A 13030-nucleotide genomic window follows, 5' to 3' on the forward strand; every position below is an offset into this window, starting at 1 on the left:
TTTCAATATGAAATCACAGCTTTGGTTGTACCTTTCAGAAATCCAGAGAGGAAGTGTTGGTTGGAGAGAAAAAAAGAGAAAAAGGGAGAAAAAAAGAAAAGAGGATGAGCCATTGTAAGTAGAAGAAAAGGCAAAACTAGAAACCTGTTTTCAATTGTCTCATTGTTTTATTTCTTTCCTAGTTCTTGCCTATGTGGCATGAAAGGAGGATAATTAAAGGAAGTTGATAACAGGAAATGTAAGCATGGGACCCTCTTGTGGTTATGATCCATCTCTCTCTGCCTTTACGGAGATTTGGGAGGCTGGCGCTCACAAAGCTGTCTGGGAACGTTTTATTTGTCGCAGGGTATCTGGGCACTATCCTTTTTAATAAATGTTTCATGCCTCCAGTCACCAGGTGTCCTCCCAGGAGGATATTCTCCTAATTACCAGAAGAGCTGTTTTTTATTGTGAGTACTTTTTCCTCTCTCGTTTCCTTTTTCCTATTGCAGTACTGAAGCAGGGAGGTAGAAAAGGCATAATATCACCAACTCTCCTGTGGTCCAGAAAGTAATCTTTATTCCAGTTGAGGCCTGTCAGTACATGCCCTTTATCTGTCATTACAGCCGCGGCAGAGCAGTGGAGAGGCATAATGAGGGCAAAGAGCATTTCTGCTTCCAATTTGTGCAGCAGTGTGACGCTTAGCCTACGTGCTTATCTTAAGTAGCTGGGGTTAAAATCCTCATTGTTTCAGGGCTCTCTTGAAACCTGCACTGAAGTAAGACCTTGCCATCTCAAAAGGGGAAAGGGAGGAGAACTTTTGTGAATGTAAATAAAGCTGCAGTTGATGCACTGCAGTACACAAGTGAACCGCTGTATCACAGTCCACCGGGGCCTTTTGCTGGTACCTTGGCATTTTGTCAAACACTGCAAGTGTTATCCTTGGTGCGCTGTGCACTTGTGGAGCGCAGCTCTGCTGCTGGAAGCTGACCTCCTCGTACAAAGCCTGGGCTCAAGCACCTCCTGTGCTGAACCTGTGTTCAGCCTTATTTGCAAAGCATTGTGTTTCAGCTGAAGACTTGTTTTAGTGACCTCAGTTGCTCTACTAGTCTAATTCTTTTGATGAATGACACAGACTGCTGTTTAATTAGCAGGAATGCTGCAGAGGGCACATCCATATGAGCAGATAATTATGACCAGTAGATAGCTGTGACGGAAGGTTTGGTCCCCTCGCGTCCGTTAGCCTGGGTTATATAAATTGTTGTGATCCAGTTCCTGGCGATGCATCTGTTTCAAAATCTACAGCAGCTGGTGTAGTGTATTGGTAGTCCCAGCAGGAAAGAAAAAGCAGTTGGATGTATTTATTTTATGAAATGCTCGTGTCAGTAGCAGCAGCATCCAAGTAGGACTTTTCCACAGCGTGCAGAATCTCAGACAGCCCTTACCCAACGCGTTGACAGTTTAAAATCCAGAGAACAAAGACTGTGCCTGTAACAAGGTCAGCAGTTTTGCTGCCTGCTTCTTTTGCCTTGGTGGGCTGGGTTGTACTAGTATTTTTTAAGTGTCTTAACTGAGCTGCTAAGCATTCTCCAAGTGCGGTGTTTTATTCTCTGATATCTTGTGCCTGAAAGTTGGTGGCCGACTGTAAGCAGAAAACGTCAAACAATTGAAGTGAGGTTACTTATGTCAGTAGGTTTAATGAGATTGATGGGTGTTTTGTGCTGCTATTAAGAGAAGGTGGATTTAGATCATGTCTGACAGTCTTCGCCAGTCTCAGCAATTACTGTTTCGTTACGCTGGCTTTCCCACCGCTGGTACCCAGTGCAGAATGAGAGCTCTTTTCAAAGCATATTTATGTCTGTCTTCATTCTCCATCAGGTCTTGGAAGGAAGAAAGACAAAGGTGAACTGTACCTTTTTGTAACTGTTCTTAAACTGTTATTAAAATGTCTTTCTCTGGGAATTAAATAATGAGGGTAAGTATATTAGAGTTAGATGAAGTTAATAATGCCTTTTTCTTCCTAAGCTTCTGCACGCGTTCTGCGCGTCGGTGATTATTTCCAGTCCTCTGCGTCTCACCGTGTGCATCGGGGCGTGAGGAGATGGAGTGACTTGCCGGAGCTCGCCGCGCAGCACCCAGCAGGGTGGCTCCAAGCTGGCCGTTCGTTTGGGCCAGGTTACGCACCCTTTGCCGCAGAGAGGGCGGCGGGCAGAAAGGCCAAGCCAGGCCTTGCCCCTGGGGCATCTCAGGAGAGCCCTGGCACCTCAGGGCGATTTTATAAATACTCTCCCTGTGCTTTCCTGCAACCTGCGTGACGGAGGGCGGGTGGTGATGTAACCTGCTCTGTCATCTGCTTTTGTTGCTCCTAACAGCAACGGCCCACCATGAACTCCTGCTGGGCCCGTTCACACCTCTCGGGGAAGGTACCCGGGCAGCGTGAGCGCCTTGCCCGAGCCCTGTTGGCTCCTCTGTCACCCCTTTCTGCTGTGCGCCCGTGCCACACGGCTGCGATCACGCCCTATTACCGAAGCGCTGAGGCGTCACCAACGGCGCAAGGGCAGTGCTGGCCGGGCCTGGGCGGAGGGGTGCGCATGCGTGGTGAAGGGGCGGAGTCGGGCAGGGCCGGTACCGCATGCGCAGTGGGAGTCGCCCAGCCCTGACAGCGGGCGGGGACGGGAACCCGGAAGGGCCGGGCGGCGTGAGGCGGCTGCCGCTATGGGCCTCTTCGGGAAGACCCCCGAGAAGCCGCCCAAGGAGCTGGTGAGGCCGGCGGCGGCGGCGCCTCAGGCGGAGGCTGGAAGGCGGCGGGAGCGTGTGGCTCGGGAGCGGCGGCCTAGGTGTATGGCGTTGCCATGGCGCCGGGCGGGGGCCGCGGAGAGGCCTGGGCGGTGCCTCGGACTGAGGGGGGACGGCGAGCCTGAGGGGGAAGGATTGCCCCGGTGAGGTCTGTCCCGGGGTGTTGCCGAACCTCAGCAGCAGGCGAGGAGCCCTTGCGCTCCGTCCCCAGGCGGGCTGGGGGCACCCGCACTCGGTGACTTCACTTCTCAAATACAACAGCTTCTTCACGCGCTCGGTCCGATGTCAGAGCGCTCCCGCGCCCCGGAGGTGTGCAGAGACCTGGGGGGGCTTCTCAGAGCCACAGAAGCAGCAGCCAAAAGAGCGATGTGGCCGGGGTGGGGGGGGCTTAGTCAGCGGCTCCTGGATTTTTAGCTTGCTGTCTTCCATAACTTCTGGCTCACTGGATTTGTTAGCAGCTTCTAGCTCCTGTTGCAAAGACAGTCTTAAAAATATGAATAGCTGAAATATTGGGACTTGGGGTTTTTTTGAGGCTGCAGGCAAACTATGTAAGCCTAGCTTCTACCCACAGATTCCTAATGTCACACTGAAATGAAATAATCGAGATACTGACTGATTTCACTGTTGCCTTTCATAAATTACTATTAACGTGTTAATAAAATCTGCTGTTTGATGGGAGGAAAGATCAAATATGTTAGAGGTACTAAAAAAGCAACAGGGTGACAGACATGGAAGTTGAAGGCTTAGAAGAGCTGTGGTGTCACAGATATTCCCTGCCCCTTTGTAACAGCCAAGTCTCAGGGGAGTGGGCTGTAGTTGCCACTTCTTGGGTGATAGCGTTAGATAAGGAATATACTTTTGACTGTACTTTTCCTTCCCCCTCTACCTGTGTCAGAGCACCATGCAGGCTGGTTATCGTTTCTTCCATTCATGAGCAGTGTTGGAAGATACCTCAGAGAAATGGAGTTTGCTGCTCTCAATGAGGGGATAAAGCAGCAGACAGCTGTTTAACCTGTGCAACGTGGTTATACTGCACCAATAAGTTCTTGTTGTTTTGTGTCTGATAACCACTCTTTCCCCTTCCATAACTAACAAGCTTGCCGTGTTTCCCAGTAGCACAGCGTGTCTGTGGGTCATTGTGGAGCTGTTTGCAGAAAAGCCTGCAAAGGCACTAGCAAACAGGCGTGTCTGAGCCGCAGAGAGAAGTTACTTGGGTCATCTTGCCACTATGAGCACACTCGGGTTGCAGGCTGGCATGATGACTTCAGAGGCTGTAACAGCAATATTGAGAAACCCATTAAGAGTAAGGAGTGCCCTTCCTCCTGTATCTAACTGGGCAGCTTTAGGCGGAAGAAGTTATTTCTGCTTACTAGGTGATGGGGAAATAGCACCGCTTACCTCCCATCTGCCAGCAGCTGTACACAGGATACTGTCCCTGAGTAGGGCTAGAGAAAGCAATCTGAGCACCGCAGGAGGTAGCTGATGATGGGAAGAGGTTGACATTTTTGTGATGACAGCATGTCACCCTGGGATTCTTTGTATGCTCGCTGATGGGAAAGAACTTACTGGCTGAATGATGCAAGGCAAACATCTTCAGTCCTTGTGAGGAGCTAGCGATGCATTTCAGCCTGTCTAAAGCTGGGGGTCTACTGTACATTTAATGCCACAACTGAGTTGTTTGAGCTTAAAAAGTGTGTTTATTTCAGCTTAGTCTTCTGCTGGCTGACTCTGGCATGATGCAATGCTGTGAGAATGACGTTTTTATTTATGTCAGAACTGAAAGCAGAATAGCTTTGTCAGCATGGATTTCTGCTCGGGATAATTAGCCTTGCTTATCTGACCAAAGTGCTTCTATTCCCAGCATTGCTACCTCCACGCTGCATTGTGCCATGGTTTGTAGCCATATCCCTGGTGTCCTGCATGAGATTGGCAATACAAGTTCTTTACTGCTCAACAGATTGCCATGTCTGATGTAACAGGAAGCACGCAGTAGTCTACGTAAGCGTCAATGGGATTTCTTCCTCCTCTTGTACATAAAACTGGTGACGAGTAGTGAAAAGACCCGGGAATGCAGAAGCACCCGGCTCTGTCTTTATGAGGACAGTTGTGTGAAGCAGCTTATTCCTGGGCAGCATTAGGGATGAGCTATCAAAGAGTTTTCCGCTGTCAGAGTTAACAAGGATTGATGACAACATAAGGCCAGTCATGGTTTAATGGTGTCTTTGTGCTGGGTTGTGCATCACAGAGACAGAATATATGGAACCTGCTCATTTGACAGTTGCCAATTGTGCTTGTACATGAAGGCTTGATACACATTGGTTTGTTCTAGAATACAACTTGTAGAGCAAATCTCTAGAAGATAGTACGCTTGAGATGTGACAGTCAGCCAGCCAGAGTTCAGTCATGCTTTCCCTTAGTCTCTTTCCCCTCTTCTCGCCAGCTAGTGTGGGCATACGCAAAAGAGGGACCTTCTTAGCCTCTTATCAGGGTGAGGAATGAATCTACAGGACATTTTTCTGCCTTATTCTGAACAGCAAGAGGGGTGGCTGCAGTTGGTCTGGCAAGGTGTTGTGGGTTTTTTTCTGTGATAATCCAGGATTCAACTGTAAGGTACAAGAGCTTTCTGAAAACCCTGCAAAACTTGTACACACAGAGCTCTGAAGGATGTTTGAGGGTTTTTTGCAGCAGATTTTGTGTTTGGGCAACTCAGATGGTGGTTGTTGTCTGTAGTCAAAACATGGTCTTGTTCATCGTGACTGGGAGTATTTCATTTGGGATTGGTGAAAGTCTAAGAATGCCTTGCTCTGCCTGGCTCGTGCACTGAGGAGCACTCTTTTTACAGCCCTCTTATAAAGCTTATTCAGGTAGACAAAGCTTTTTATTGGAATTAAAAAAAAATCACTTAAAAATCAGGGTGATTTTCATATGAAACTATCCATACAGCCAACTAGACTTCTTGAGTGGCCTGTGCACTGGCATGTACAGTGCAAGTGGATCCATGAACTAGAGGTCATCTTAACACTTAGGGGTTTTTTTTAGTTACTGTGCAAAATCTGTGCTGCTAATTATAAAAGTAGCATCAGAGCTTCCACTCTGTTCGTATGCTAGTATTAGCTCCTGATTCTTGATTCTGGTGCTGCACAGCCCCTCTCTGCTTCTCTGTTTGCCACAAATGCTTCCAGTTCTTGGCTGGATGTCTGGCAGCTGCTGCTTGTCTGGCATTTCCACTTCCCCAGAGAGGTGGTCGGAGCAAGTGGTGCTGCCCACCTCCGTCAGCACCCTGTGTCGGGGAAACCAGCAGTGCTGGAACAGAGGTCTTGGCAAGTCCCAGGAGGGAAGCTGGAGAGGGGGTGGCTATGTCTGACCCCCACGAAAGGCAGGGGAAGGGTAGCTGGAGGGCAGAGCTCCACGTGGAGGGACCTGGGCCAGCAGGAACCTCACGACATTGAGCAGCGCAGTGTTGTGTATGTGGGACAACCATCCCTGCACATAGGGATGTGCAGCGTGGGGCTGGCTGGGCAGCAGCTCTGCAGGAAAGGACCCGGGCTTCCCGCGGATAACAAATGTGAGTTAGCAGGGCACCTTCGCAGCAATGAGGGCAAACTGGGCTGCGTTAGCAAGTTGTAATCATGGTGTTGAGGCAAATGGTTGTTTAATTACTCTGCTACATTCGGCATTAATGAGGCCACATCTGCAAAGCAATGTCCTGGTTTGGGCACCCAGTGCAAGGAGGATATCAACAAACTGGGCAGAGTGCGGCAGAGGGACACCAAGATGATGGAGGCCTGGAGCCCATGACACAAGAAGAGAAGCTGAGGGAACTGGGCTCATTTTAGCTTGGAGAAGGAAAGGTGACGGGGCAAGGGTCTAAAGCCTTTCACTGTGTCTCATGGGGTTGCAGTGAAGACAGAGCTGGGTACTTGCCAGGTGTGCCCAGTGACAGGAAAGGGGCTACAGCCACAGGTGGCCAGAGGAGAATTTTCATAAAATCAGAGTGGTTTGGGTTGGAAAGGATCTCAAAGATCATCTAGTTCCAACCCCCCTGCCATGGGCAGGGACACCCTCCACTAGACCACGTTGCCCAAAGCCTCATCCAACCTGGTCTTAAACACTTCCAGGGATGGGGCCTCCACAACCTCTCTGGGCAACCTGTGCCAGTGCCTCACCACTCTTACAGAATTCTAAAGAATTTCTTTCTAACATCTAATCTAAATCGACCCTCCTTCAGCTTGAACCCATTACCCCTTGTCCTGTCACTACACTCCCTGATAAACAGTCCCTCACCATCTTTCCTGTAGGCCCCCTTCAGATACTGGAAAGCCACAATTAGATCTCCCCGGAGCCGCCTTTTCAATTCAATTTTGAATTGACGGTGAGGAAAGTTCTTTGCCACAGGAGTGACTAAGTGATGGAACAGATGCCCAGAGCGGCTGTGAAGTCTCTGCCCTCAGACAATGTCAAAACTCAATGGATGAGGCCTCTGAGCAACCTGTCTGAGCTCTGAACTTAGTTCGGCTTTGAGTAGGAAGTTGGCTTGGAGACGGGGTGGTGCTGTCATCCCGGGCCAAAGTTTCTACCTTATGCTGAAATCCCCTCTGGCAAGTTCTGTCTGCACAACGATGTCGCTATGACATGGAAAGTTAGCCAGGCAGTGGGCGTCTCTGATTCACAAATCGTGTCCTCCTTAACTCCTTGTCTGAAAGTTAAGAGGAGTGCAGTAATTGGTGGTATCTCTGCAGTGTTGTGGGGTTTTTTAATTTGAATAATGAAATATTTAAACGTCACTCATAACTTAAAGCTCATGCATTTTGGATTGCTTCTTTTGATATTGAATGGTTAAGTTACATCAAAATATAAAAGCATAGTTTTAAAGTTGGAATTTCAGGTAACTCTCACTTTCTCTTTTTAAGGTCAATGAATGGTCCTTGAAGATAAGGAAAGAAATGAGAGTGATTGATAGACAGATCAGAGGTTTGTACTTACATCTCATTTTTTTGTTTTTCCTTTCCCTGTCTGCTTTAAAGGGTTTGTTTTGCTTTAATTGGGGGAGGCTATGAAATCTAATAACCTGGCATACTTTATCGCATCTGCAATAAAGGAAGATGAATGTAATCCTGGGGCCAGACTTAGTCTGTGTCACAAAATAACATCACTGTGAAGTTCTCCAAGTAAAAGTAGAAAATACTGTATGCTTCCAGTAAGACATAATGCTCTTAAATGCCATTTGATAAGATGAATTAGATGACTTATCCATAATTTCACCCACATTGATTTAATGAATCATATTGGTATGTAGTGGCATGACGTGCACTTGCTAAACAAAAGTAGCTTGCTGTCAGCTTGGGAAAATTACAAACAGGAGAAAAAAAATTTCTTAGTGGGAATTTCGCTATTCAATTATGGGCATTACACTTTTTAAGAGGTTTTGAAAGGCAGAGGAGTTGCTTATTATTACATTGCCACTAGTTCAGTTTCTTGTTCTGTCTTCTGCCTGCTTTCCCAGAATCTGAAAATAGATGTGGGGCTAGATTCTATTTTCCCATTTTTTGTCTTCTACCCCTAGGATCGATCCATGGGCTGTGCTGGTAAAGAATGTTTTGTGTCAGCATCTGGTTATTAGGCACATGCCTGTTCTGAGTGACTCGGGGAGTATGTTCTCCCTTCCTCCTTTCTTCCCCAGCCCCACACTTCTGGAGTAAGCTGGCAGGGTTCATATATTCTCCCACTTGTAGATTTGTACGAGTTGGTTGGAGATGCTCGTGCAGTACAAAGTCTGTCTTTGTCCTCATCTGTAAAATGAGAACAGGGTTTCTGCCTCTTCCAGGAAACCCGATGTACAGTGATGTTCATTATGCTTGTGAATTGTTTTGCATTCTCCAAGGCACTTTGTGTGGCTGTATCAGGCACAGAGCAACCGAAATGTGACTGAGCTTATTAGCAAAGTATGTTTTAGAGGTCGCATCTTCCATGGGAGCAAACCACCCATGTGTTTGCTATTGATGGTTCCTTGAAATTTTGGTTTTCTCTCAATTTTATGCATGCCGTAATACTTCTAATGTCCTGTATAGATACTGGGTTGTGTGGTAGTCTGATATTTTGACGTGGATGTAGATCTAATTATTGTAGCAGCTCTAAACATCTCTGTATGTGTATTTCAGAGTGTTACATTCAAAGAAATACAGTTCAGCACGTAAGAGCTTAGACTAACCACCAACCATCTGCTATTCTGATAATTCCCATGAAAATAAAGTACAGAGTATCTTTGTAATGACCATATTGTGCTGGGATTTCACATCTTGCCAAGTGTTAGCTGTGGAAGTGTGTGGCTTTGCTAGACACTTACCAGGCTAGCAGGCTGCTGCTGAAAGATGACAGCCGCTTACCACTAAAGGTTTTTTTCCAAAAATTACCCACTGTAGTTGGATTCTGCCATGCTTTATCATTTCAGTTGAGCCTTCTGCAGGAAATGGCTGCAGTCTTTGTGGATTGAGGATGGTGAGCTGGGACCTGTCTCAGTTTCCCTGGGAAAGGCTGTGCTAGATGTGTTTTGATAACAGCAACACTCAGATCCACCTGGGATGAACCGAGTGGGCTTGGATCACTCGAATGTTTGGCTTGCCCAGTCAGCACAGTTACTAATATAGCAACACACCATTTCAAACCATCTGTTGTTGGACTCTTGCTGCTGTGGTGATTTCCATTTGGTGTAGGTCACTTTTTGGAAGGTTTGAAGAAATGAAAGGTATCCTTGCGACTTCAGAATTGAATTTTTTGAGTTAATATAGTTGGACTAATGCAATAACTTTGTGCTTTACTGAGCTTGCAAGTCCCTCTCACAGGTGCTTTGGACTGCTTTATGCCTCTGTTGTGCTTGGTCGTGCTGCGGAGGGACTGGTGTAGTGGCTTTGGCTCACTAGAGGTGCGTAGCTGGCATTGACCTTCAAAGATGGAGTTGACTGTTCTTGCGTATTTGTGTCACTAATCTCATTCAGCAGTTCGTCATGCAAGTGAAAGCATTCACTCAAGTACGGGGCCACCCTGTGCTAGTTTGGATGTAGTAACACAATACTTGTGGCTGTTTTTAGCCTGGCAAAGTGAATGTCATAATTCCTCGGTGCTGCTGGAGTACTCCTGGTGCTTTCTGTTTTCTGCTATACCACTTCAGCTGATTCTTGCCTGTCCTGATATGCCGGGACTCTCATGTCTGACATACAAATGTCTTCAAGCTTGTGACGTTTTTGCAAATAATAGTGGGGAAGCAGCAAGGAGTATGTTTTTCTGATTAGGTCTTGCAGATTTCTGCCGATCCTTTAGGATAAAGATGCTATTGAATGGTATTGAGAGAATGACTCATCTTGAGTACAGGGTTCATTAACTCCCACGTGAGAAGCCGCATTGAAGTCTCCAAGTCATCCTGTGCCAAAAAGCATGCGTTGATGCCTTTGTTTTTATAAAAGGGCAACTCCTGATTTTTGCCTACGTGTAACTTTTGTCTGATATAAATCAAGAAGACTCAAGCGAAACTAAATTTGAACAAAGCCTTTGCTAGAAATAATTTTTCTTGTGGTCATTTCCTTCAATTCTTTGCCGGAAGGTGAGCCTTACCCTTACTGTCTGAATTCTTTATTTACTTTAGGATAATTTTTTTGCAGACTTTTAGATCCACATTTCATCAGTGGCTAATTTCTTGCTGAGTCTGGAAAAGGAAGGGGGTTGATATAGCCCCTGCTTGTTCCTGTGTTTCTTACTCTGAGCTTTTTGAGGTACCTGGCTTCTGCTGTACACAGCCAGCGTTATCTGACAAGGCAGACGTGTGAACAGTCACATCAGATGTGACGTAGAGAAACCTACGTTATTTAAGGAAGCCTATTTAGCGTATAATATTTCATATCCAACTGTTTGGTGCTGATTTAGTACAGGCTTATTTCAGTATTCCTGCTCCAGCATGCTCATATAAAAAGCTGTTGAATGAAGCTGGATACCAGGAGAGTTTGAACAGGCTGTTTTGAGTTATATCTAACAATTTACCAGCATACTAGTTCTTGCTGATAAATTATCCGTAGCTTTGGTACCAGCCAGCTTATAATTTGAATATACCAGTTTATATGAACACCTAATGCATGTGTGTTTAAAGTATGAGCAGTAGAAACTCAAGACTGTAAGTACAAGTATAGACTTGGTTCGGTATCCAGTTGAGGCTCAATGAGTTGTGCCTGACAGGGGGAATAATTAAGTCTGTCTGCAAGGATGAAGGCTTTTTTGGGGCAGTAATTAACAAATCTGTGGTTCTAAGTAACTCTTAAAGTTGTGGGTGCACCCTTTTAAATTCACTAGATAAGTGGTTATGCTTTTTTTTTTCTTTAAAGGCAATGTATATCTAAAACTCTGTAGCCTCTGAGAGATCAGCCTCCTACAGTTTTTCTGAATGGATCTTTTTCAGAAAAACATAATTCAGGGATTTAGAAACAGTGACAATAATTTTGCCTACAACAGCCCTTGAATTCATGTGAAGGTGGGCATGTGAGTTAAGCTTTGAATGTAGTCTGACAGGTAAGTATTTTTGCTAGTAAAACGCCTATCTGTCTTAGGCTACTAGTTTTAAACTCCTTGTGAGTTTAAACTTTGTTCCTTCCTGGTGAGGTGGGGCTATCTGATGATGAGCATGGAAGAAGTAATCTTGCAAGCAGCAAATCAGTACAGTACTCTCAAACTGTGTGTGTATATGTTATATATGTGTGTACGTATTTATATTTATATCAGGCCAGTTTAATAGTCAGGAAGTTATTCTGAAGTTGTAAGTCAAGTAGTCATCTCAGAGTGCTTTGTTCTTACTAGACCTTCTTTGCTTCTTAAGAGTTCTATCTTAGCTCAGCTCCATGCAGCGATATTCCTGGACAGTCCTTTACTCTTAACTGCAAAGGAAATTACAGAGCTGGATGTTTAGTAATGTGAATTTTCCTATTAATATTTAGTCGAGTTAATCAGCAAACATGTAAATCAGCCTAGAACAAGGTCTTTGAGTAACAGAGGGAATCTGAAATCAAGCAGAAATGATTCTTTGCATTGAAAATACACCCAACAAATGACTGGTTTCTCTTCCAAATCCTTAACAGCTTGTCACTATTTGCTGTGTTTTTTTCTCTGCTCCAGATATCCAGAGAGAGGAGGAGAAGGTGAAACGGTCGATAAAGGATGCTGCCAAAAAGGGTCAGAAAGATGTGTGCGTGATCCTGGCGAAGGAACTGATCCGTTCTCGAAAGGCTGTAAGCAAACTCTATGCGTCCAAAGCTCACATGAACTCCGTTCTCATGGGGATGAAGAACCAGCTTGGTAAGAACAACTTCTGAGCGCTTCTAGCTTAGAGGTGCGGCCCGGGTTTCTGTTTTCAGAACCAAGCTCAAATGTGGGCAGCACTTGAATTTGGAAGCAGTCCTACTCTTGTGAAAGGCAGCTGATTCCAGTGGGCTTCAGGAGACAGGGAAATTCCTCCTGTAGTGGGCCTGGAGGCACGAGGCTGCTGCAGTTCTTCCTCCCCACATCCAACCAGGCTGAGCACCTGTTCCTAGTAGGCACCCACACCCAGCAGTGCCTTTTCCAGCACCCATGTAAACACATGCAGCTTCCACACCAACCTGAACCGCACTGACAGCTCCATCCTGGTCTTCCTCTTCAGCTGATTAGGACTGAGGGACACTAGTAGAGTACATATATACACACACACACACACACACACAGAGTATGTGGGTTGTTCCAGTAGCTGCCCTCAGACACCCAGTCTAAGCTGGCCAACTATCTGGTAACTGGTCCCAGATCTTCTCTGCCTGAGCTGCTGGTACCAGGACCTGTAGGCCCCTGAGATTTGTGGTCTTCTCCAGTCCACCTTGATCCCTCCCTTTCTCCACCTTCAGTCCTTCCCCTGAACATCCGATAAAAAGTTTCCCATGTTCAATCACATTCCTGCAGTCCCCTTAAGATTCCATAATAAGTTTTTCTCAGTTCAGAAAAAATGCTCTTTTCCCCCACATCCCACACTGACTCCTATATCCCTGCAGCAGACAATAACCCCCTTCAGTCTGCAGGATGTCCTGGAGATCGTTTTCCCCACTGCTCTGTCTGGGTGGGTTTCCCAGCCTGGGCTCTGGAGCAGTCAGGGAGCTCCCATTTAGCTTCCCACGGTTCCTACCCCTCCTTGTTCCCTAGATCCTTGCTGGCTCTCTGTGTTTCCTCAGATTAGCTGCTCAGCAGATAAGCTAAC

General features: G+C 46.3%; 1 protein-coding gene across 5 annotated transcripts in view; it reads left to right on the forward strand.

Moving 5' to 3' along the window:
• Positions 1-13030, forward strand: part of LOC129206428 (charged multivesicular body protein 3) — a 35108-nt gene that overhangs the window by 17674 nt on the left and 4404 nt on the right. The window contains exons 1-3 of one of the 5 annotated variants that reach the window (XM_054825533.1): positions 2606-2739; positions 7686-7746; positions 11926-12105. In XM_054825533.1, coding sequence (XP_054681508.1) covers positions 2695-2739; positions 7686-7746; positions 11926-12105 — 286 coding nt within the window. In that variant the 5' untranslated portion in view covers positions 2606-2694. Of the gene's footprint in view, positions 1-2605; positions 2767-2794; positions 2817-2880; positions 3085-7685; positions 7747-11925; positions 12106-13030 lie in introns of those variants that run through there. The other 4 variants (XM_054825532.1, XM_054825535.1, XM_054825534.1 and 1 more) reach the window with 4 other exon arrangements.

This window comes from Grus americana, chromosome 4 (genome assembly GCF_028858705.1).
Source record: "Grus americana isolate bGruAme1 chromosome 4, bGruAme1.mat, whole genome shotgun sequence".
Lineage (NCBI taxonomy): Eukaryota > Metazoa > Chordata > Aves > Gruiformes > Gruidae > Grus > Grus americana.